The 26,744-nt window shown below is 41.9% G+C and overlaps 1 protein-coding gene across 1 annotated transcript in view; it reads left to right on the forward strand.

The window, feature by feature from the left end:
• The window catches only part of LOC137625278 (uncharacterized), an 82,736-nt gene extending 58,890 nt beyond the window's left edge, over positions 1 to 23,846 (forward strand). Inside the window, exon 5 of the mRNA XM_068356078.1 lies at positions 21,162 to 23,846. Coding sequence (XP_068212179.1) covers positions 21,162 to 23,030 — 1,869 coding nt within the window. The 3' untranslated portion in view covers positions 23,031 to 23,846. The remainder of the gene's footprint in view (positions 1 to 21,161) is intronic.
• Positions 23,847 to 26,744: the final 2,898 nt, after the last annotated feature.

Genomic DNA, 26,744 nt, shown 5'->3' on the forward strand with positions numbered 1-26,744 from the left:
GGAAGCTTCTAGAAGAAATTTCTGATGCAATCTAGACCACGTGTTAAGTCGTAACAAAAGGGCGGCACGTGTCCACCCATATTTCATAAACAAGGATTTCCTTCAAGCTCGGTTTCTCAAAATATGCTGACTCCACCAATTAAGATGACATATTGGTCAAAACAGGAGTCCTCTTATCGCTGCAGGTACTCTTCGTCGAGGCTTGTCTACTTTCAAAATGCTGACGACAGTGAAGTGATGACAGGTTTGACCAAACAATACCGTAAACGAATCTAGTCTTGCTGCTCACACTTAGGGGAAAGATATTTTTGTCTTTTATAACATATCCTTTTAAAAGTATTGTATCTGCCCATGACAGCTATGAACTACATTATCATGTCCTACAATTAACTCCAAGACTCAACAACCAATTGGGTCTTGTTTTATTAGGTTTTTTTCCCAAACCTAAATCACCAGTTTTTATCTCATTCTACTAACTACATTGATGCAAGTATCTGCAACATTCTCTCAAACTGAGATAATCGTGTGAAAGAGAGCCCTGCTCCCAAGGTAGTAGGTTGTTTAGGGCACCAGCCACCCGTTGAGATACTACCACTAGAGAGTTATAGGGTCTTTTGACTGGCCAGACAGTACTGCATTGGACCCTTCTCACTGGGTACGGTTCATTTTCCATTTGCCTACACATACAGCTCTGTAATTGTTCAGTGGCCACTTTCCTCTTGGTAAGGGTAAAAGAGAGATATTGGCTATGGTAAGCAGCTTTTCTAGGAGAAGGACACTCCAAAATCAAACCATTGTTCTCTAGTCTTGAGTAGTGCCATGGCCTCTGTACCATGGTCTTCCACTGTCTTTGGTTAGAGTTTTCTTGCTTGAGGGTACACTCTGGCATACTATTCTATCTTATTTCTCTCCCTCTTGTTTTGTTAGTGTTTTTATAGTTTATATAGGAGATATTTATTTTAATGGTGTTATTCTTAAAATATTTTATTTTTGCTTGTTTCCTCTCCTCACTGGGCTGTTTTCCCTGTTGGAGCCCCTGGGCTTATAGCATCCTGCTTTTCCAACTAAGGTTGTAGCTTAGCAAGTAATAATGATAATAATGATAATAATAATAATAATAATAATAATAAAGGTAACTTTCATCTCGCTCTTGAATATTAAATGTCAATTTGAATAATGTTTGTTTCTATACGTAATATGAGAATACCTTTGGCGAAGCTGGGATGACCATTGAGTTTTTAAATGAGGTAGACAATGCTGGCTGTCAGGGGAAGAGTAAGCCCCGCCCACCTAACTGGTAGTGCAACTTTTGCTTTGACTTCAACCCACTGTTTTTATCTTTTGTCTGTCCTACCTTTTGTTGAAACGACCAAGGTGGAGGAACCTTGGATTTTTTAATGCTTTTATTACAATTTTGAGTCGGGGAATGTAAACAATTGATTTTGACTTTAGTATTGCTATTGGCATATTTTTTTTCAATTCTAAGCAATTGAGAATTGTTTGGGAATTTTTCAGTATTATTGAATTTTCTACTAATAGATTGCAAAGCATAACTGTTGATAGTCATAGTGATCACAAGAATAAAATCCTTGGTGTTCCTCATGGTAGTGTTCTTGGACCTTTACTTTCGACTTTGTTTGGACTTGAAGACAAACTATTTGTCTATGCACTGATATTACTTTCATGTCATCAATCTTATCTACTGAATGTTGACCTGTGGCTGCTTACTCTCATTATTATTATTATTATTTTTATTATCATTATTATTATTATTATTATTAGCTAAGCTAGTTGGAAAAGCAGAATACTATAATTCCAAGGGCTCCAATAGGGAAAAATAGCCCAGTGAGGAAATGAAACGATTAAAATATTTTAAGAGCATTAACATTGAAATAGGTCCTTCATATATAAACTAAATAAAACAAGAAGAAAAATAAGATAGAATAGTGATCTAGATAAAACTAATACATGTAAATCATGGGGAATGAAATTGAGAGAGTGAGGAAGGCATGGGAGGAACCTGTTGGGGGGGGAGAAGATCAAGAGGGAGGGAGGGAGGGGGAGGGTAGTTAATGTAATGATTGTAGTGAGAAAGACTGTTAGTATAATTGAGGTTGTTTGTTTACTTTTTTTTTAGGTAGGGTAGGACAGTAATGAATGACTTGGGCGAAGCGTTTTTTATTTTATCTTATCAGTAAGTAGTTTTTTTTATCTTTGCTAGGCATGATTGTGAATAATAGAAACTGTTTATTATTCATTTTTTATTATAGTGTGATAGTTTAGTTACTGCCCACCCTGCCTTCCCTACGAAAGCCCCTCTCGGTAGGAGTCGAGATCGGTAGTTTTCTTCAGACTGAAATGGCGTCACTTAAGCCGTCCTTGGTATACGTGATCCTGAGGTATCCTTCTAGGTACGTTGTGGGTCAACAGAGGCGGTCGTATTGGAAGGGTGGTGGGCCTATTTTTTTTTTGGGGGGGGGAATTTCTGGTCGTGGGAGAGCTGAAGCTCCCAGATATCATAAGAGAGAGTAGTTCGTGGTATGTATGTCAGGAAAAATACAATTTTTGAAGAAATTGTTATATATATTGAGACTTCAAGTACTGTATTCTAGCCTTGTCTGTCTTGAGGAAGTGTTTTAATTCTTTTATTCTTCCACAGTTTTACCATTAATCATGTAATATTGTGCATGCAGTTAATTCTTGAAGTCTTAATAGTGTCGGTGACCAAAATTTTCAATGATGTTCCCATCAAACTTTTGTTCCGGCAAAGATACAAACCCTCCACTAGTTATAGGGTATACTTTCGGCGTAGCTGAAAGACGAGCCATGATAATTTTAGTGAGGGATAACTACCCCATCCGTTAGTTAGTGGGTGGGGGGTGGGGTAGACTGGCTACCCCGCTCACTCACACCTCTCGGCTGAGTAACCACTTTACTTTTTGGCTCGGTAGAGAACGGACATGCTGCCGTTCTCTCCCGCAAATACTTGCCTTGATTGTTTTTCTGTCATTTTTTTTTTCTCTTGTGTGTGTTTTCATTTATCTTATACATATATATGCGTGTATATATGTATAAATGGAAATATACTTTTATGTTGTTAGATACTTGTAACTTCTGTTGACAACGTATCCGGTGGCCTCCGCGTTAAGGGAGTTGTCATTATGTTGATACTACTCCCCTTCCTAGCCGCCCTCCTCTGTGTTTGTGGTCGGCAGGTCCTCAAACTCTCCCGTGTGTTTGTTTCATTACTTGAGTTAAAGTTTATAATAGTTCAGCTCCCTTTCAAGGAAGGTGACTTATTTCCCAATAGTTCGTGTTGTGGAGCGGAGCATCAATTGTAATTAATCACTTTTATTTTCTTTTCTACAGATAGCAGCAACGTAGAACACAAGGCCGATGGTTTCGGCCCCCCTGTACACTATTCTGCGACTCGTGTTAGCTCGTTAGCTGCCCATGTTACGAGGTGGCACTCGTTGTCAACCTTCAACTTGAACAAAGCTTGTTGATGGGAAGCATAGTTTGCTGCTAGGAGGTTCGCCTCCAGGGGTTTGAGAGCCTTCCTTTACGAGGGAGAGCTTCCCCACTTGAGCCGTTCGGCAACGTTCTCCCTTTCGGGAAGAATTGCGGACAGCTCGAAGAGGTTTGCTTCTGCTATCTCGTCGCCGAAGACTGTGCTTCTTCCCCTTGAACTGGGGAAAAGCAAGTTTAAGGCTTGTTCCTCCTTCGAGGGGAACTTCCAAGAGAGAGATTATTAAGCCTTTTTCGCATAGAGCTGTGAGAAAGCTTGTCTTGAGCGATGTTCTCTTTCGGGAGGACTTCTCTCTCGTTAGCGAGAGAGAGAGAGAGAGAGAGAGAGAGAGATTATTACGCCTACGCTTTTTCCCATTGAGCTGGGAGAAAGCGTGTCTTGGGCAATTATTACGCCTACGCTCTTTTCCCATAGAGCTGGGAGAAAGCTTGTCTTAGGCCATCTCCTTCGGGAGAACTTTGCTGATCCACCAGGGGCGGTGGCAGAGCTTTCTCCAAAGCAGGGTTCCCCTTCGGGAGAACGAGTCTCTCATTCTTGAGAGAAGACTGCCTCTGGGCATCGGCGGTTCCACCTTTCCCTTATGGTTCTCCTCCAGGGGTGGAGCAAGAGCTTTATCTTAAGCGACGTTTTCCTTCGTGAAAACAAACCTCCCCTGCGCAGGAGTTATCTTTAGATCTGGATCAGTCTCCCCCTTGGATGGAGTCTGCTGAACATTCCTCTCTGGAGGTTGGTAGGGTGGAAGGGTTTGTAACTCCTCTCCATCCTGGACGTTCTCCTCCTCTTGCTATGAGGAGACGTCTTTTTTAACCTACTGATTCTCCTCACGTTGAGCCTTCGGGGTCTCGTGACGATCACCCTTTTGGGCTGGCGTGATCGTGAGCCTTCGGGCTCTTGTCATGTTGATCCTTTGGGTTCTCATGACAGTAGGAGTCCTTCGGGGCTCCGTTGCGTTGATCTTTCGAGCTCACGCGACTCGAAACCAGAATGCTGAACCTTCGGGCTCTCGTAACGATGGTAACGTTGAGCCTTCGGGACCTCGTGCCATCAGTCACGCTGACCCTACGGGGTCTCGTGACAGAGGAACTTCGGTTCCTCATTACGCTGACCCTTCGGGGTCTCGTAAGTTTAGTTACGCTGAACCCTTGGGCACTCGTAACTTTAGTCACTCTGACACTTCAGTGTTTCGTGACAGGGAAACTTTGGTTTCTCGTTGCGCTCACTCTTCAGGGTCTCGCAACACAGGCTACGTTAGGCCTTTGGTCTCTCGTGCCTTTAGTCATTCTGACTCTGCGGGGGCACGTGACAGAGGAACTTCGGTTTCTCGTTACGCTGACCCTTTGGGATCTCGCAACACAGTACACGCTGAACTATCGGGTTCTCGTGACCCTAGTCATTATGAGTCTTACTCGTATGACAGAGAGTTTTTGGACTGTTGTTGTGTTGAGCGTTTGCGCTCACACAACTTACGCTACCATGAACCTTCGAGTGATAGTAACAACGAGTTCTCTCCTAAGTGGAGAGCTCGTGCGCGCAACCAACCTTATGCGCACAACCAACACGGTGCGAGCAATCAGCGCTATGTTGAAGTGCACGAACAACTCTTTTATATGTGCACATGACCATCTCGGTTCACGCACGTGTGGCCATCTTGGTGCGCGTGCAAGAGTTTTACTCTTATGACAGTTTTTGTACTTGTCGCGCGAAGTGTTCGCGTGCGCATGACCATCTCAGTGCATGCAACCAAAACTACACGCATGACAATCGTCATCAAGAGTTTTACTCTTATGATCGAGTTTTTAAACTCTAGTCGCGCGCGCATGACCATATCGGTCTGCGCGGTCAACTCAACACGCGTGACCATCGTCATCAAGAGTTTTACTCTTATGACAGAATGTTCTGACTCACGTCATGCAAAGGGTTCACGCGCGCATCGTCATCAAGCGTTTTACTCTTATGATCGCGCAAGTGTTCGCTCGCGCACGCACAAAAACCCTGAGAGATGCCTGCTGTCTAGGGGTTTCTGTCTCCCTACAGGTAACTATGAGTTTCTTTGGGTTCCATCAGGAATCAGCGATAGAGTTCTGGCGGGCTCTCGTCACCACATCCCTTAGGGTCGTGAGAAAGGAATTCACAAATAGATTCTGAACCCCTAGGTTCTCGTCATGCTGAATCTCTCGGTTCCCGAGATCCAGAGTTTTTTCTGAAAACTCTATGGTCGAGCTCCCTTCCTCCCTACATGATGGGGGATGGATCTTTCCAGCGTAGTGCGACTTGTTACGTCACTCTACACTCCCAGTTGATCACTATGTGACCTAGGCTGTTCTTGCCAGTACTGATCCTTTCGTTTTTGAACGAACCACCGTCATCTTCCCTACACCCTCCCACTTTTTGTGGTTGGGTTACCAAGCGGCTGGTGTTATTTTCTCATCATCGAGAAACCCCCAACCGCCGGGATGGAAATTAGCGGAGAACGAAAAATTCTTTTCATTCCAGTTCATTTCCCCTGGCAGGACTTGCCTGAATTAGACGGTAGTTTTGTCACTAGCGAGAAAGCGTTCGATGGCAACTCCTTCGGGTAAGCGGTCGATGGCAATTTATGTCTGATCTTGTTGAAGCAAATCCCCACATACGAGACTTCACCCTTTTCGGGAGACTCGTTCCTGAGAAGTTTTACAGAACTTCTACGGGTATTGTTAAAACTTCATAAAGACCGTAAGCCTTCCTGGAGCAGGCGCTCTAGTCAAGAAAAAACCTTGAGGTTATTGTCCTAAACTCAGGTTCTACCGTTTGATTGAGTCAGCTGCTCCCGTCATTGTACCCTGGGTACAACGACTTACCGTTTTACACGATAGGCTTCTGAGACATTTTATTCTACCCTTACAGGGTTTTTGTCTTGAACAATTAGTCACGAAGAAACAGCGTTAGCTGACGTTAAAGAACGATAGCAACAGCGTGGGCAACTTTTCATTACGTTTACAAATGTTTCAAACCCTACCCACAGGTAATTAGACATCCGTGTCTGTGTATGAACACTGGCTAGCCCCGCCCATAAAAAGGACGGGCAAACCAAAGGAGAAATGATCGCTTCTACAACTGTATATTTTGTTTGAGAACGTGTTAGTTCTCATTCAAGAAAATATTACAGTTAGTCAACGATCAAAAATTCCTTAGGCAATAATGTTATGATTTCGCACATACATTCCCGCAACTGGATTCGTTGCAAACTTTTCTTGGAGGCAGAGAATACATATGCACTAGCGCAGGTGGACAAGTACATATGCGTGCAAGCCAGCTTTCTGCCAATAAGGGCTATATACATCTTGCAATTAGAACTCTGTTCTATTAAGTGTAAAGCTATATCCCTTACGGAAACCAGGTCATTCAGTATATTACTTGGCTACTTTTCTGTAACCAGACATATGTCATTTACGTTCTGCCTTCTTGTTGGCACTTTTTTTCCTTTCTCCCGATCGGAAGTTCTAGTTTCCTACCATGACTCTGACCGGAAACTTCTAATAAGCATATCTGTCCCCTAACAGGGAACATTCAATACTAATGCTATTTTACCGTTCGGAGACGGAGAAGTACAAATGTTTTCGTTTTAAAAAGGAAGAATCTCTAGTACGAACATTTTCAACATTCTCCAACTGAGTTCCGGACATGACTTTAAGTCGAGCTACGCCTGTATGCTTGTCATGCTCTCAGTCCGGTGCTATTACTACGTAATAGACTTATGCTTACTACCCATCCAATAATAGATTGAAGATACATCTTAATCTCCTCTTGGGGTTGGTTGGATGCGTTCGGTAATTACCGTCCGGTTTCCTATGCGAAAGGCGATCTCTATGGAGATTCGCTCTTATAACATAAGCTGTACTGATTAACTGGTTTACCGTTGGGTATCGGGATTATTCGGCCAACCACACAAGATTGGTGGCAGTTGGAGGGTTGCACATCTCGTCATCACCTCTAGATGTGTTTATTGCTATGCAATCTCCCCCCCCCCCTTCCGCTGGATGAACCGCAGATGGTGGGTGGCAGACAAGGGCTTCTATAAAGAGGCCTATCTTCTCGTCGCCCCTCTGGATCTGATGCTCTCTTTAATGCATCAAAAAGAGGGAGGAGTCATTTTCCGCACCATTCCATCCTCGTCCGTTGGCCCGATTCAGAAAGGTACCAGCATTCACCTCTCTTAGAGAACCATCTAGCAGTAGGAAGCCTCAGATGGACAGAGGACAGCTAGCTGCCCCCATCCGCTTGCATCATTCCTGGTACAGGAATGTGCTTGTAGACAATCTGAACAGACCACTTGGATACTGGGCACCTAGTGTCTTTGAATCATCTTGTATCCAACAAAGTCTTAACTTTGTGAGGTCCCCCGACTGTGGTCATGCTTACAACGGCCCTGAAATTCAGGCTCCCGCTCGACTGTTCACCAGGCCCTTGAACAAGATCGGTGGGACAGCTTAGAGGTGTACGCCTTTTCCCCCGTTCGGTCAGGTGAGAAAGTCCTCAGCCAAGTCAGGATAAGCGATATCTTATCAATGACTCCAATAACTTTGCTATGGCATCCCGCAGAATGGTTCCCGGACCTTTTGCAGCTCCTGAAGGAGTTCCGAGGGATCTTCCTCCACGGCACGATCTTCCAAGCAGCCACATGCTAACTCTTTCCTAAGCCGTAGCTTTGCTTCGACTTCACGCCTGGGATGGTCCTACACCACCTCTCTCAGAGAGGCCTTTTGCAACGAGTTATGGAAAAGATGTCCAGGCACCTCAGACACTCTTAAGCGTCGGCCTTCCAGGTGAAGTGTTCGGTCCTTTGTGACATGTTGTGGAAGGGGATTCTCTCCTATTGATGCCTTTACTTATACAAAGTTTGAGATAACTTGCCCCCCATCGGATCTCAACCTCCTCCTGGGAACGCGGTTCGGGTATTTCAGTCCCTGAAGGCCCCTCTCTATGAACCTTTTTGCCAGGCAGCAGATCGCCTCCTTACATGGAAGACGGCCTTTTCCACTCACTTGGACTTTGACCAAGAAAGTTAGTGTGTTGTATGATCCATCTTCTGATGTCTCCTACTCTAGGAGACGGGAAGAAGTAATCCTCAGCGGCGTCCCTGAATTGATTGTCAAGAAACAAAATCCGAGTGTGCTGTACCCTAGGTGCAGCCCATTTCGGATAAAGTGTCTTCGTTCGGTAATCGGAGACCCATCAACTGGGGATTTACCGAGTGAGGAGTCTATGGTGTTACCTTAAAAGAATGACACCAGCTTTCCCCCTGTGTGTCGGCACTGTTGTCCAGCACGGGGAAGGTCAAGAGGAGGATCTCAAGGATTTCCTTCCCCTCTGGGATCGGAAGGCTATTGAGTTTTCTCTCAATCTAGACCCTCCTCCATCCTAAAACCCAGAGCTCCTAACGTCAGTGGTGTTGTTACGTCCCTGGCGTTCAAGAAACTACTCTGTGGCACAAATACTTTAAGTGGGCATGTAGAAGCATCAATCGACTTTCACTGCCCACTACTTTCAAAGACGTAACCCACAAGAACATGAGACCTTTTCCATCGGTCCTGTGGTGGTCGCACAACAAATGGTCTAAACACCTCTGGCTCCTTGATGGACAAGTAGCAGAGGGTTGAGGGCTGAGGTTACCCGGATTAGTCTGGGGTGAATGAGTAAGAATGAGTGGCTCCTTTCTTCCTTTCACCTTCTCCCCTCTGGGGAAAACAGCTCCGCAAGCCGCAGCATAGCTGACCTCACCTAGCTGAAGGTAAGACTCGTTTCTCTTGTGCCTCCTAAGTATAGAATAATACTTTGTTACGTCCCCAATACCTTTTTGAGGGAGGGTATTGGGTAAGTCTTAAGAACAATAGGTTTTGTACTAGAGTTCCTATGTTAAAAACAAGCCACACTGTTAGTTCCACTCACACACAAGCTTCTACAGGCCGCTATCAGTTCATTAACTCATATCGGCACTTGATTTTAGCGTGGTAGGTTCCCTTCTACTATCGATCACAGATCGAAATAGATCATGACCAAGGCCAGTTGGTGAGGCCTTCCTCCCTCCTAAGAGTAAGTCACCCCTATAAATAGTGGAGGGTTTGTATCTATGCCGGAACAAATAAGGGATTTTGACGTAGGAAAAATCTATTTCTGGGCGAGAGACCCGTGCCGCCCAGTGAAATGCTCCTTTAACATCATTTCTAAGGTAAAAAATTGCTATAAATTTACCAGAGAAAAATTGTATAGGAATGCTAGGTTGAACCCAGCTCGCACACCTTAATAAGGTGTCGATATACTACTGGGGCGTGAATTAATCACAACCAGAGGCCTCGCACCATTTAGATATCTCCTGTCAATATCCCCGAACAGCGAGGTGCCGTTCAACATCCTACTACTACTAGCAATCCCACGCCAGTGACGTCACTCCTTATAGCTCCCCAGATTGGGGCCCAATTAGGGAGGGACGGGTGGGTTCACTGGGCGGCACGGATTTCTCGCCCAGAAATAGATTTTTCCGACGTCAAAATCCCTTTTCTGGGCTCCGACCCGTGCCGCCCAGTGAAATCGTACCAGAGAATGGCGACCCAATATGGCTAACTACCTGAAGGGAATAACACAAAATTAACATAGCTGATGAGTTTTAATATAAAAAAGGAGGGATGTGGAAACCCGTAAAATAGATCAACATGTAAATGACAGTAATAATTAGACATGATACATAATCAAAATGAAACCCGTAGGTAAAAGTCAACAGGTATGAATAATGATGATACAGCTTGGTAATCAAAATGCAAAGTAAAGCATTCAATCATAGATATAAATAATTAACATAACAAAAGAAGATCAGCTCGGGGATTTCAAGAACAAGTGAAATCAAAACAATTCGTGAAATTGATTAATTGAATAATAAAATAATACATCATGGTAAACAAAACAGGTAGGAACAACAGGTAAGTCAGGCAGGAGGGAAAGAGGACAGAGTAAGACGTTGTGATTAGGACTCGGTACCTTCGGGAGGAACTATATTCCCTGCAGCTACTGTGGCAAATCTAAGAGCTTCTAAAGGTTTTAGGTAGTGGCGCTTGAAAACTTTAGGGGACTTCCAACCCGTATATTTTGAGAGCTCATCAAATTTCATGTGGTGGAAAAAATTAATTGAGGTAGCCAGAGCTCGAATATCATGGACATGTGGGAATGATTCAGGATTAGCTTGTTTAATAAAATAAAGAATTTGTTGCCTGATTCCCTTAAGGGTAATAGTTCCTCTGTGTTCTCTAATAAATAAGGGCCCTGTGGTTGTAGTGGAAGTTCTACCTAAGTAGGATTTCAGGGTGGTAACTGGACACAGGGATGGATCCCTAGGAAGTGAAACAATCTTCCAGCGGGACCACCTGTTTTGGGGGTCCTCATTTTTAGCCAGGAACACTTTGTTAGGGGAGAGAAGGACCTCACCTGAAGAGAGAAACTCTGTATGACCTGGGTCTCTAGATAAGGCTGACAATTCTGAGATTCTGGAGCCAGAGGCGAGGCTCAAAAGGAAAAGTAACTTTCTTAATGATGCCATATAGTTACAGGATTCATTTGGGGTGTCAGAGGCTAGCTTAAGAAAATCGTTCAAAAACCAGGAAACTGCGCTAGGGCGAGTGGAAGGTTTTAGTCTGGCACAAGCTCTCGGAATGGATGAGAAATATGAATCTGTTAAATCAATGTCAAAACCAATATGGAAGATCATTTTTAAAGCTGACTTGATTGTAGTAATGTTATTGGCTGCCAGGCCTGATTCGAAGAGAGTTCTGAAGAATGTCACAGTTAGGTTCATTGTCATTTTCTCAACTTAAACTTAGCTAATTTCTTGATAGCTGAGTCATATTGACGGAGAGTAGATTCCCTTTTGTCGAATTCCAGGAAAATAGTATTCAAAGGATCGATGTTTGCACCTCGTTGGGCTGTGAACTTCATGAAGTCCATAAAGTTAGGGCATTCAGAATCCTTGAGGAAGCAAACACATTGCGAGGTTGTACTGTCTGTGTTAGCTCCGGATTGGGAATCCGGCGGGGGCGGAGACCTAGTTCTAGCAACAAGGGGAACCAATTGCTCTTGAGCCAGTTGGGGGCTACGAGAGCCACTTGACCTTTGAAGGATCTGAGTTTGTGCAGAACTTTCAGCAGGAGATTCACCGGAGAAAACAGATAAATCGTCTTCCAGGTATTCCAATCTAGAATCATGGAGTCCGTGGCATAAGCCTGAGGGTCCAGGTTGGGGGCTACGTAACAATCCAGTTTGCGATTGGATTCCGTCGCAAACAGATCCACCAGGAGACCCGGGACTTGAGATAGTATCCACTGGAAAGATCAATTGTGTAGTGACCATTCCGACTCTAGCGGAGTCGTCCGGGAAAGGGAGTCCGTTACCACATTCCGGACTCCTGCTAGATGGACTGCTGACAGGTGCCACTTGTGCATTGCCGCCATGGAGAAAATCTGCAACATGACGTGGTTTATTTGGGCTGATCTGGAGCCTCCTCTGCTAAGGCAGTGAACTATGACTGCACTGTCGAGAACCAGTCTAATATGGAGATTCCTGGCTGGATTGAGACATTTTAAAGTGAGGAAGACTGCCATGGCCTCTAGGACGTTGATGTGCATTTGTTGGAAGACCGGTGACCATAACCCTTGGACTTTCTTGTGTTGGGAGTAACCTCCCCACCCTGTTAAGGAGGCGTCTGTGTGAACGATGAGTCCCGGGACCGGATGTTGTAAGGGAACCGACTTGGAGAGATTCATGATCTTTGTCCAAGGCTTGAGACTTTCTCAGGATTGGAGGAAGGCGAGCACGTCTGTCTCGGCGTTTTGCGGTTGCTCTGGAGCGCCATACTCTGTTTATGTCCTTGAGTTTGGACCTTAGGACGATGTCTGTCACGGAGGCGAACTGTAAGGAACCAAGGATCCTCTCTTGGTTCCTTCTGGAGGTCAACTTCTCCCTGAGAAATTGTCTCGTATTCATCGCAATCTCCTTCCTTTTGGCTTTGGGGAGGCATAGGTCCCATTGTAGTCCCAGCCATTGAAACTTGGCCTCCGGGACCAGGCGGGATTTCTCGAAGTTGACTTGGAATCCCAGTTGTTGAAGGAAAGTGAGGACTTTGTTCGGTGCTATGCGGCAATTCTGGGCATTGTCTGACCAGATTAGCCAATCGTCTAGATAGGCCACTACCTGTATCCCCTGAGTTCGAAGCTCTTGAATTACTGTCTCTGCTAGTTTGGTGAAGATTCTGGGTGCTATGTTGAGCCCGAACGGCATCACTTTGAATGCATAGGCTTGTTTGCTTAGCTTGAAGCCCAGAAAAGGACGAAAATGCCTTGCTATTGGAACGTGATAGTAGGCCGGTAAGATCGATGGAGGTGGTGACGGCCCCATAGGGAAGTAAGGTCCGCACCTGCGAGACGGTAAGCATATGGAATTTGTTGCAACGAATGAAGGAATTTAAACGAGACAGGTCCAGGATTACCTTTCGTTTGTCTGAGCCTTTCTTTGGCACGCTGAACAAGCGTCCTTGAAATCTTAAGCGACGTATTCTTTGGATCACATTCTTTTGTAGCAGATCTTTCGTGAAGGAACGTAGTTCTTCTGTTGGCAGTTGGTAAAAGCTGTTCGGTGGAGGCGGTCCCTGTATCCAGCTCCACCCTAGTCCTTTGGAGATAATGCTGGAAGCCCAATCGCTGAACTTCCATCAGTCTCGAAACATGTACAGTCTCCCTCCTACCTGCGGCTTCTCAATGGGTGGAGGATGATTTGCCACCTCTGCTTCCACGGGAAGACTTGCATCGGTGGTAACCCCTTCCGCTACCTCGCGCACGAAAGGCACCCCTGGAACCCCTGTGACGCTGGTAGCCACGGAAAGAGCCCTGAGCCTCATAAGTGGGGTTAAAGGCGGGGGGAGAAGGAAGTCGAGGCGATCTGAGACTGAGGGACCAGGACGTATTGTTCTTGCTGTTGGCCCTTTGATGTAGAAGGCTGGGGACCTTGAGGAGCCAGTTGGACTGAGACCGGTTGAACCTTGAATTGGGAAGATTGGAAAGGCCTCAATCTCTTCCTACCTTGGATTGGGGTACCAGTAGGCTCATATTTCCTCTTTTGAACGAGGCCCCATCTAACCTTGAGGTTTTGGTTGGCCCTAGCTGTCTCGCTAAGGACCGAGTTAACCAAATCCTCCGGGAAAAGATCCGGGCCCCAGACTGGAGCTTTATGAGCCTATTGGGTTCGTGCCTAATGGTGGCTTCAGAGAGGACGTGTCGTCGACAACTGGTCTTGGCGTTTGCAAAATCATAGGCGTCAGCCATGAAGTTTTGCAGTAATGATTTAGTGAGGACCTTAAGGAGGTCCTCCTCGTTGTAAGTGGCGACGGTCAATTCTGAAAGGGCAACCGAATTGAGAGACCTGCAGAATCTGCACCTAGAATCAAATTCTAATTTAATAAGAGACTCCGGGAGTCTGGGAAGCCGTTCGCTGAACTGCGTCGAGGCACAGTCCGGGCTCAACTTACCTACTGAAAAGGTAGCTGGGGCATTCCGCCAACATTCACTGTCTCCCGGAAAGAGAAGGGAGGTTAAGTCGGTCTCCCTGAGTTGGGGTAAAGGCTTCTCATCTTTGATAGCCTGGAAGAACGGCTCTAAGATCTTGGTCGCACATGGTGTAGGGGTCTGGTCGTCGGCCACAAACATAGTATACGAACTTTTGTAAGCCGTAAGCATTGTGTTCAAGCAGTCCCCCTCATTGAACACTCGGACCAAGACAGACTGTGCCTATTCCTTAGGAAAAATAACAGTTTCCTTGGGGACCTTATCTAAGCGGATCAGAGCCTCTTCCGTGAGGCGAGCGTAGCCGGGGAAGGGGAATTCAAGACCCGGCGGGTAGGATTCATAATCCGTAAGAGGCCGGGTACCGAAACCCTCGATTGACAGCATACCCTCCGAGAAGGGGGCATGCAATGCTAACCTCCAAGGGTTATTCTTATTGAAAGGAGGAAGCTTGGAGGCGTCGGGGATGGGGTATGGCTGTTGTGGTGGTGGTAGCCCCGAGCTCAAGTGGCCTTGTACTAGGCTCTCCACAGAAGCTATCCTCTCTTGCGATTGCTGCGTATGAGACGATAGCATCGACTCAAAACGAGCAAACAGTTTCTCAGAAAAATCCTCCACGATAACACTGGAACGACCAAGCGGTCATTTTGACCGCATTTTGATTTTCCGATGCATAGAGCTATTATAGTCTTTCCCCAACAAACTTGATACTCATTGACTTTTCCTAACTTTTCATGATATACATTGATAATAAGTGCAAATCAAAATATGCTATAATCATTTGAGATATATTAGGTAATACCTAGAACGACCGAACGGTCATTTTGACCGCTAGCCAGCAATACAATGGTAATTATGGTGGCGCGCCAGTCAAAACGTTTTTCAGCGTGTATTCCCGGTGCCTGTAAATCTGGCGGCGTGTTATCGTTTTAGTCAGTTTCCCCTGAAGTACTAAATGGTAAACATGTCATACAAACGCTCTCTATCGAATGATGAAATTGTGTCATATTTGTCGACACTATCTGAATCTGAGTCTGAAGGAGATCCAATATATGAAGATGAAGAAAGCGAATATATCCCCAATCAAGAAAGTTCATCTGAATCTGATGATTATCATGTCGACAGTGATATTGAAAACGAACAGTTGCAAAGCACTGTTGCTCTTTCAAACAGAGAATATACTATGGATGTGCAAACAACTTCTATTACTATTCTGACTGGCGAGGATGGAACATGGTGGGAAGTTATTGAACAGGATCTTGTCAATGCCGGGAGAATTACCACCCAAAACATAATACGAGAAATACCGGGACCAACATCCCTTGCCAAACATCCAGTTTTTACTGGACAAGTTCTGAACACTTTCAGATTATTGATAGATGACTTCATTATCAAACACATACAAAGTGTACAGAAACTGAAGCGAGAATGAAATTGAATAATGAGAATTGGAACATATCATTTGAAGAGATTTATGCAAACTATAGGCATTATTTATGCCAGAGGAGTTCTTGCAGAAAGAAAGTCTGTTGAAAACATTTGGTCAGTAAAATGGGGCCTCCCTTTTTCCAAGAAACAATGTCAAGAGCACGTTTCAAGGAAATTATGAAATTCCTAACATCTGACATTCGATCATCACGATCCATTCGAATGGAAACTGACATTTGCTATGATTTCAGAAGTTTGGGACAGATTTGTATAAAATTTAATCAGTAAATCATACATTGTAATGATTGTAGTGAAATATATACAAGCACACACACGTACACACACACACACACACACACATATATATATATATATATATATATATGTATATATATATATATATATATATATATATATATATATATATATATATATATGTGAGTGTGTGTGTGTGTGCATATATATATATATATATATATATATATATATATATATATATATATGTGTGTGTGTGTGTGCATATATATATATATATATATATATATATACATATATATATATATATATGTATATATATACATATATATATATATATATATATATATACATATATACATATATATATATATATGTATATATATATATATATATATATAAATATGTACATATATATATATATATATATATATATATATATATAAAAACACATATTTATGCATATATATGTATATATATAAAATATATATATATATATATATATATATATATATATATATATATATATATATTTATGCATATATATATGTATATATATATATATATATATATATATATATATATATATATATATATACACACACACACACATATATATATATATATATACATATATATATGCATAAATATATATATATATATATATATATATATACATATATATATGCATAAATATATATATATATATATATATATATATATATATATATATATATATATATATATATATTTATATATATACATATATATGCATAAATATGTGTTTTTTTATATATATATATATATATATATATATATATATATATATATATATATTTATATATATATACATATGTATGCATAAATATGTGTTTATATATATATATATATATATATATATATATATATATATATGTTTGTGTGTGTATGTATGTGATTTCTATGTTGTATGTGTAATAGGGTTTATGTGAATATTGTGCATAGGACCTACCTGTATTTTCTGTATCCATGTTAATATTTGTTTCACATTCGCTTTCAATTTTAGCAGCCATTTTAGTTATTATAGTAATTGTAATCTTTATTAATTTCATTCTTTAATATTGAGTTTTTCTATTGAACAAAAATAAATATACCCTTCAATGGCATTGGTTTAAATAGAAACAGCTTGTTTATTTCATGAACAGTTTTCCATTATCGTAGAAAAATCATAAGTTACCAAAAATAAATTAATAATTATGAATTAAGAAATAATAGCATAACTGCAATGGAAATTCATGTGCGGTCATTTTGACCGCTTGGTCGTTCTAGGGGGTTAACCATCAGTGGCCGTTCTAGTGTTAAATGATCCCACCTGGGGGGGAACAGGTGCCGGAACGGAGACTACTCCTTGAGAGGTTGAGGGCACAGCAATTGGGTCTTGAGAGACTCTGGTGGAGGAGGATTTAGCCTTCAAGGATGATGATCTCGAAGGCTTGTGGTCTTGGGAAGACTTGTGAGTCTTATATAAAGGCTTACGATGAGCCTTCACTTTGGGGGGAACAGGCCGGGAGCTGAGATCAGTCCCGGTTGTTCCCGGAAAATCTTGAAAAGAAGAGTGTTCGGAAGTAGAAGAGAAAGCCGGGCTAGGGAGAGGAATCTTAGCCCGGGAACCACCTGACTCACCTACGTCCCTACCTGCGTCGGGATCATCCAGAGCCATGGGTTCCACATCGAGGTTGAGGGTAGCGACGTCCTCAGTTAGGGTGCCGCCCGTCTCCCCTTGGTCCGGGGCCAGAAGAAGAGATTCAATGCTCTCGATGATCGGGTCCGACAGCTCTTTGGGGACCGCAACCGATGTTTTAGCATTGGGGTAGAGGCAGGAACACCATTCCTCAGAAAGGATATAAGGCTGTTTGGCCTTCACGTTGCGGGCGAACCCGCCAATCCAGATCTTGAGGGTAGCTCGGGCTGTGTCCTTTTCAAGCTGGGTGCTTTGAAAGAGAACAGACTATTAGCGAGGAATAAAAGTGCCAAAGAAAAAGTGGGGAAGTCCAAGGACTTTGTAGGCACGTAAAAGGCATGCGGGAAGTCCAGAGGACTGTGGCCTTAAAATAATAGAATGATTAAAAGAGGACATTAAAATAAATTATAACTCCCCACAAGTCTGTATTAATGTAAATGCACTCACCGAGTCAGATGTTAGAGTGGAGGTCAATTTGTAGCAGACTACACAATTGTCCGGATGCCAAACATCTAGGTCATCCACTTGAAGAGAGCAGTGAGCGTGTGAACGACACACATCATGGCCGCTGGGTTGGTGGAGAACAGCGGCACATGCCGTCATCGCACAACGGACAGTCTGTAAGATAAAAGATACCTGAGTATCTTGAAGAAAAGCAATTAGGGGCCGGAGGCCCCGGTGCTTAAATATTATAAAGTTGATATCATGATGAATTAATTTTAATATATATAGCTATAATTATCTTGAATGGAAGCAAAAGAAGGGCACGGGGGCCCGGGTGCTGCAATTTATATATATATATATATATATATATATATATATATATATATATATATATATATATATATATATATATATATATATATATATATCCAACACATGATAAAACTATTCATATAAATGCCTTGAATATATTGAATGAAGGCAAATAGGGGACCCCGGGGGGCCCGGGGTGCTAAATAAGTCATATATCAAATACATGATAAAAACTATTCATATATAAATGCCTTAAATATTGAATGAAGGCAAAATAGGGGACCCCGGGGTTTTAAAAAATCAAAATATCAGATCTATTTGATTGTAAAATTAGTAAATTAAATTAAGTCAGACCGTAATCGTGATCATATCAAAGATGGTAGGCAAGGTCGAGAACTAGGATCGTATATAATAGATATATGTGACTAAAATATAAAGGTAATCCAAGAAATAATGCATAACGTTGGCTCTGGGCTCAACTAAACAACTCGACTGGATGGTAATGAATAAAAGCTACTTCCGGGGATCCCGTAATGAAAGTCTTTAAACATATTATATATATATATATATATATATCTATATGAGGTGCGTGACACTAGAGAGGGGGAAGGGATCTTAAATGGGTCTGTGACGTGCGGGACCGTGAGGGAGTAGCACATACAAAACTTAATAAAATAAATAAAATAACATAACTTGGTACCACGGACCGAGCCGAAAACTTCCCGCCGATCGTTGGCCAAACGAGCGACGGAAAGAAAACGACTACGACCGGGTAGAGTAGTGGAAAGAGTAAGTAAAATACGTAATGTGTAATAATAGTATGCCTCACAGATCAACGGGTACATAGCACTATAAAGTGACTCAAACTCAATCAGGAGAAAGAGAGGGAGGGAACCCTGGGGTGGGGTATCGGCGGGAGGAGGCTAGGTGTGGGGCGATAGCAGGTATACCAACCTGCCAGACCCACGATTGATATGATCACGCGGAAAGACTAATAACACTATAATAAACATAACACATGGTAAAATAAGATAGGAAGGCATGTTGGATGATAATAATAATAAAATTAGCTATACATCAATCTTAAAACAAACGAGGGAGCGAACATGAGACAGGAGAAAATCAAGCCTGACGGCGCTGGGAGTAGGCAGGGCTACAGTACCAACATAACATAGAGTCAGTGAAGTGCTAACAAATGAAAACTAATATGTAATATCTGACTCATGAAAGCCCCTCGAGCTAATGCAAGCAAACGAATGACGTTAAAATGATAAGCAAATCCGTGGCGTGCGAACGTAAATAATCTAAGTAATAATATGTGGAATAGAACGCCGAAGGTGATCAGGCATGCCAACCAACCGAAAATACGCACGCGTATATGTAATAACTTATCATAAAAACAGGACAATATAAAATTAATACGGTGTGTGAACCGTGGCTATCCATAAGGTTCATAACGAGAAACAATCAGTATAGAGGACTATTGAAAATCGTTAAGAACGAACGAGAGAGAGAGAGAGGAGGGAGCCGAGTGCCATGAGAGACCCACGCAAGGTCGTGAATAATAAAGCTGAATAATATAAACATAAAGGGGCAAGGCCCCCTCCAAAATCTCAAAACTCATAGATCTGGTACTTAACTTAGATGGAGTGACAGTGGAGTCCGACATCTTGAGGTAAATCCAGAAAAAAACCAGCGAAATTCACACACAAGGCAAAATACGGCTAGCAAGCTGCGTGCTATGAAAGGAGTGACGTCACTGGCGTGGGATTGCTAGTAGTAGTAGGATGTTGAACGGCACCTCGCTGTTCGGGGGATATTGACAGGAGATATCTAAATGGTGCGAGGCCTCTGGTTGTGATTAATTCACGCCCCAGTAGTATACCGACACCTTATTAAGGTGAGCGAGCTGGGTTCAACCTAGCATTCCTATACAATTTTTCTCTGGTAAATTTATAGCAGTATTTTACCTTAGAAATGATGTTAAAGGAGCATTTCACTGGGCGGCACGGGTTGGAGCCCAGAAAACAAATTTGTAAATAATTTGTATTTTTCCTAGTGTAAAAACCTGGAGCTATTTATACAAATTGGCCCGCCACCCTGTTCCCTGAGAAGTCCTGCCATAAAGCAAAGCGGCTACTCAGCCGAGAGGTTTGAGTGAGCGGGGTAGCCAGTCTACCCCACCCCCCACCCGCTAACTAGCGGATGGGGTAGTTATCCCTCACAAAAATTATCATGGCTCGTCTTTCAGCTACGCCGAAAGTATACCCCTATAAATAGCTCCAGGTTTGTGTACTAGGAAAAATACAAATTACTTACAAATTTATTATTTTTAGCAGGTTCACATCCGTGTCAATTCTTAGTTCATCTATTTTGTTTTATTATTTTTAAAACTTTTATCTTCTTCATTTCCTAATTTTTTTTACGTACATCAATGCTTTCCTTATTGCAGCCCTGAGTACGTACCATTCTGTTTTGCAGCTACGATTGCAACTTGACTTTTAAAGATAGTGATAATGATAAAGGAAATTCTGTAACTCTTTCCTTGTGCAAAAGGAATAAGAAAATGTATTTAAGCTTTATTCAAGTATTTACAAAGAAATTTAATTCTAGTCCGCTGCATCATTCAAAGTTTACAGTTATCAAAAATTAGATTAAAATGAACTATTTCATGACAAATAAAATCACAAGGAATGATGGAATGAATTAAGTCGTAAGTAGAATGTGTGACTAGGCGATTTCTATTTTTCCCCCTTTTAAAGTTTCAAACTGTTTGCATTGTGACTACATTTTAGTCAGTCTTCCTTGTGAGATATTATCCATTTAACAGAATTCAATCATTTAGTTGTTAAGATTGACAATGTATATGAAACACTACTCATATTATATTCAATTGCAGCTTGCTATGGATCAAGATCACTGCTCCCACCTCTTGATACATGGAGTGGGAGCCCATAGCGTGCTCATCAAAAGTTTACGTAGCGTCGACGGAAAGGCAAAGTTCACGAGAGAGTCTATCGAGGAGGTCGTTCGATCTTTGACGCTGAAGAGACTGCCTTCTTTGATTACCATCGATGACAGCAATGCGACGAAGACAAGTCTTTCAGAAAGTTCTTCTACTCCAGATTTTCTTTGCACTAAGAACATGAAGGGAGGGCCCACAAACTCTCCTCCCTCCCCCAGAGTCACTAAGTCCTGCAGTGGAAGTTCATCATCAGGATTAAGTAGATCGAAGACTAGTGTTGGAGTTAGTTTTTCGGATATAAGCAAAGAAGAGATAAAACTTCCTCGGGTTGTCATCAGGCGAAACTTTGTTTACATTAACGGAGTGGAATGGCCAGATAAAAAGAGCAAACTTGACTTAAATGTGAAATGTGACACCAAAAGTTCCACAATAAAGAAAGCAAGGTATGTCGGTAGTAAAAAGCGGACAATGCTTTCAAGAAAGCATAGACGTGTACAAAGCAAGAGTGATGAGGCATCGATAAATGTACATGGAGGTGACAGTACTTCTGGAATGGGAGAAAAAGATTCTCCCAGAAATTTGAGGCCTTGTCGTTCCGTAGAAACAAGTGACGAAGATAGTTTTGGCACTTGCATTGATTCTATTTCCCAGCAAGTGCCCATTAGGAAAGGCGACAGCAAAAACTCCAAAGCCAAAAGAGAAAGTTTTGTCGGTAGTAAAAAGAGGACATTACGTACAGAAAAGAACAGATGTCTACAAAGAAAGAATGATAAATCATCAATGAATTCTCATGGAGGTGACAGGACTTCCAGAAAGAGAGATGATGATTCTCCTAGAAATTTAAGGCTTCATCGTTCAAATGAAAAAAGTGTCAAAGATAGTTTAGGCACCTCCAATGAGTCTGTTTCTCAGCATGTCCCCATAGGAAACGAATATGATACGAGAAACGTGGTCCCACCCGATTGTATGGTCATCAATGGTCGAGTGTGTCCCATGCCTGACTGGGCTCCTTTTCATCCCTTGAAGATACAGGGAGTAAATTCAGAAGAATTGGATACCAGTGAGGATTCTGAGGCTGTTATTAATTTAGATATTTTAAAAGAGAATGTGAGAAACTTTGACAGAGAAAAGTTTTTGCAGATCCCAGGCGCTTCTTGTAAGTCGTTCGAAATAACGGTGAACTCGAAGAAAACAGTCGTTGATAATTTTAATTATCACCCACTCAACTTTGGCAGGTATACCGGGGATTGTGCTTCAGAGTATACCAGAATAGACAACCTTCCCAAAGGTGTTGATGAAGAGAAAGAACTACGGAGTCTCATATCAAGACTAGAATCTGTTGTGGAAAATTTGAAACGAAAGCTAAACAAAATGTCTTCTGCAGAACCTGTTTGTGAACATCAGGGAAGCTTGAACTCTTTCAACCGTAGCAGAGAAAATCTTACAAAAACCTTGGATGAATCCTCTGAAGCTCCGGAAAATGTAGACAGTAATTCTAGATTGCAAGATTCCACCATAGAAGTAAGTGAAGATAGCCATCAAAGCTCGGAAAACTCTGAACAAAATTGCACCCTGATGAATTCAGTTCTGGAACAGAGCTCGAATTATGAAAGCCTGTTTATGACGAAACCAACTAGAACAGTCTCAGAACAGACGCAGAAGAATACAGATCAAGACATCGCTGGTCTTGTAAATGTCGGCGAACCTGAGGTCGCTTTGGGGGATGTAGAGCAAGAAAATGAGATGACTTTTCATACTGCTAAGGATTCTATTAGCAGTAGTTTTATGACTGCATATAGTTAGGTCAAGAATGAAGCAATTGTCCAGATCCTATATTTGCCAGACGTACGCATCACAAGTGATAGGACAGCAATACCAAAATAGCCACAAATATGTGTACACCTCGTAGTACTGTGCCAAAGGTCAAAGTATACTGTATCTTTTTTTGCTTTAGAAATGCATTGGTCTAACATTCATTGTCTTTATCCCTCCAAGAAGTAAATGAATGTAAACATTGCAAGTGGGGAGTCGTTTTGATTCAAAGGCAGGGTTTGAACGTAACTTCCAGTTGTTTTCTTTTGGATCTCAACATGAAAAAAAAAATGTTGGGTGGGTTCTTAACGACCACATTTGTTATAAAAAAGAAAAAAAAAGTGTTCTAAAATTTTCAAACTATTTTATGAAAAAACTTTAGTTATGATTCTCAAGATGAAAACCCCTAATTTCACTAGATTTAGCATTAATCATCTAGCATTAATATGTCCTATTCTTATTATTATTGTTTCTTTGTATATTGGAATAAAATTATTTTTATACACATTCACATATTATAAACAGAAGGTTCTCAACTTCCAACTGAAAATTAATAAAGATAAGATAAAGAGGTACTGTAATAAAACAATATTGTATCATTTAATACAAAAAGCAAAGTGACATTTGTAATAACCTGACATCTATTTCATTTGAAACCCAACTATTTGTTAACATTTACTGCTGGAAATCATAAGCGTGGGATTCAGGTTAGGCCTATTTTAGGCCTGAATTTAACAAAATTCAATTTAAGCCGCTTTTTGAAACCAATTCAGCTTGTAAGTTGAGGACCTTCCCTAATGAATTATAATAAAGTCTTTAGAAAATGCCCTATGAATATATTTTTCCCCAGACATTTTATTATCTTATAGCTTTTAGACACAAGATGGGTTGTAAAATAACCTGATACAAATTGCATAACCATTTTAACTACTGTAACGTATTTATAGATATGCATTATATCTGTTAGTAGATCCAGTTCAATTTGATGTACAGTATTTCTTTGGTAAACAACAGCTTTACCTAGCACTTCCAGGGGTGACCCAAAAGATTTATCGTAATAAAGATATGTGGAGATTTTATTAAAATGTTTTCAATTAGGTTTTTTCCAAAGCTTGATATCCACTGTCGACTAAATTTTTGGACATTCGCGTAAAAGGTGTTTCTTTGGTAGAGTTACTTTTTGTACAAATAGGTGTTGAGTTATGTGGACCGTTAATTAGATATATCCTGGAGCATAATGAATTGTAGTCTTACGTGATTTGTTTTGATTTCTTAGTCCAATTCATGATTCCTTATATTTTGATATTTATCAGTGATAATGGCTTAGAAATTGTACAAAATTGCTAATCGGAATATGTACAGTGGGACCCAGTTATTCCTGTCCTGTCACACCCTTAGAATGTGGCAAGTAACCAAACAGATGGTGTAGGTATAGATGGCAGAGGCGGTGGGTGGGACTCGACACAAGAACTTGGCCACACAGTTAACCCTTTTACTCCCAAAGTCGTACTGGTACGTTTCACAAAACCCATCCTTTTACCCCCATGGACATACCGGTACGTCCTTGCAAAAAAATGCTATAAAATTTTTTTTTTCAATATTAAACTTACCCGATAATCATGTAGCTGTCAACTCCGTTGCCCGACAGAATTCTATGGAGGGATACGCCAGCTATCACAATACTAGAAGGGGGTGTATTTACCAGCGCCACCTGTGGCCAGGTACTCAAGTACTTCTTGTTGACACCTCCTCAATTATTCCTCTGTCGTGCTTCCGGCAAGACGTTCTGGGATACGCTTATGTTCTTGGAGTATTTTCACGACTTTGGTGAAGTATTTCTCTTTGATTTCGGCTGTCGCTTTACTGGAAACTTCTATATTAGCTTAGTTAGCTTTTGGAATTAATTTGATTAATTATGGTGACGAAGAGAGTATCTCTCTCGTTCACCTTTCAATGGCCGACCCTTCCCTTAGACGGAAGTGTTGGTGTCTAAGAGAGTATAGACTCTCTTTCTTAATTTTGCTTAACAGAAGTTAGAGATTTATTTTATATCTCTCCGCCTCTTATAGGCCTCTTCGATTAACTTCCTTTTATTATAAACTTATTAAAATTAATTTTTATTTGTTTATATTCGACCTTCCTAATAGTAGGCGGTCTTTTCTTGGTACCGAAGTTAATTAACATTGAGCCCGTCATTTCGGTTTTACCTGTTAACATATTATGCTATTTCCGCCACAGAGTTTGAAAGAATTTCTTTGATAGTCTCGTACTGTTTTCAAAGTTGAACTAACGTTTTTTTTTGTCTCTGCAGTTGTTGACGTTCAGAACGTTCAACTTGCACTCTATCGTTACGATAGAGATAGAATGTTCACGGTTTCACGTTGCAGTAAGAGTAACCGTGTCTAGCGTTTTGTTCATTCTTTCTTAACTTAATGGTTTTGATCCTAATAAAGGAACTTTTCATTTTGGGAAATATTTCAGTTTTTTCCTTTAACAATAATATGTTTTTACGATATATATGATTGGGCTCTTCTCTCAGGTTCTAAGTCAAGAGAGAGAGAGAGAGAGAGAGAGAGAGAGAGATAGAGACGGAGGGAGAAAGAGGATAAACGTTTCATTCAAGCCTGCCAGGCGTACGAGTAACGTGTTTATCGTTTTTGCTCTTCTCCCTAGTCTCTTTAGGGGAAGAAGGTAAACGTTTCTAGAGTGATCTAGTGTTTAGTCTCTTTCCAGCCACTGAATTATTTATCTTTCATTAGATTTTTCTGTTACATTGTAATTCTGTTTTCGCAATTACTAACTTTTGAGAAAGGATAGAATTGCGTGTTTCAGGTACAAACCACTTAAAGTTTCGAGTTCAGTAAATTAAGTGCAAACAGAAAATCAAAGTGATAAGTGATTAGCGCAAAGTTCAGTGTTGTGCGTGAGGGTACTTCTGTGCGCGCCAGTCGTCCTCCCAGTCCGGGACCTCTTGCAAGCTCCCAAGCCCAGGGGAGAAGCAATGTCGAAGGGCAGAAGGGTTCAGCAGGCCTTGATCGGCGCACAGAAGTATCCTCGGTGGTTGTGGGCGTGTCTTACCGAGACCGTCACTCCCACCCGCAGACGATTGAGCCCTTATTTTGCTCGTCTGCAGAAGAAATTTAGGGGAGAAAACGCTGGTCTCAGGTCTCAAGACCTCTTAAACGTTAAGTCCAGACCTATGCCAGACGTACGAAGTTAGAGTTCAACAACCTGGATGCAGTCCTTGGGTTAGCTCTGACTCTCCTCAGTCATTAGTTGTTATGCACTCCGCCTAAGAGGAGTAAGGTTCTGCCACAACAGAGCTCGACTGTTAAGGCTTTACCTCAGCCTACTGTAGTTTCTGCCGACCCCAAGTGGACTCTACTACAGTCCATGCAAGCACAGCTTTCGGACTTGATGCGTGAGTGTCGGGCTGAGAGTGTTGCGCCTCCGCCTCCGCCTACACTCCCTCCGCCTACGCTCGCTCCGCCTGATCGCAGTACCACCTGCCAGGCGTACGATGTTGTGGACTCTACTACAGTCCATGCAAGCACAGCTTTCGGACTTGTTGCGTGAGTGTCGGGCTGAGAGTGTTGCGCCTCCGCCTCCGCCTACACTCCCTCCGCCTATGCTCGCTCCGCCTGATCGCAGTACCACCTGCCAGGCGTACGATGTTGAGCCACGTGCTGAGTTTGCTGTTCCCAG

This window comes from Palaemon carinicauda, chromosome 32 (genome assembly GCF_036898095.1).
Source record: "Palaemon carinicauda isolate YSFRI2023 chromosome 32, ASM3689809v2, whole genome shotgun sequence".
NCBI lineage: Eukaryota > Metazoa > Arthropoda > Malacostraca > Decapoda > Palaemonidae > Palaemon > Palaemon carinicauda.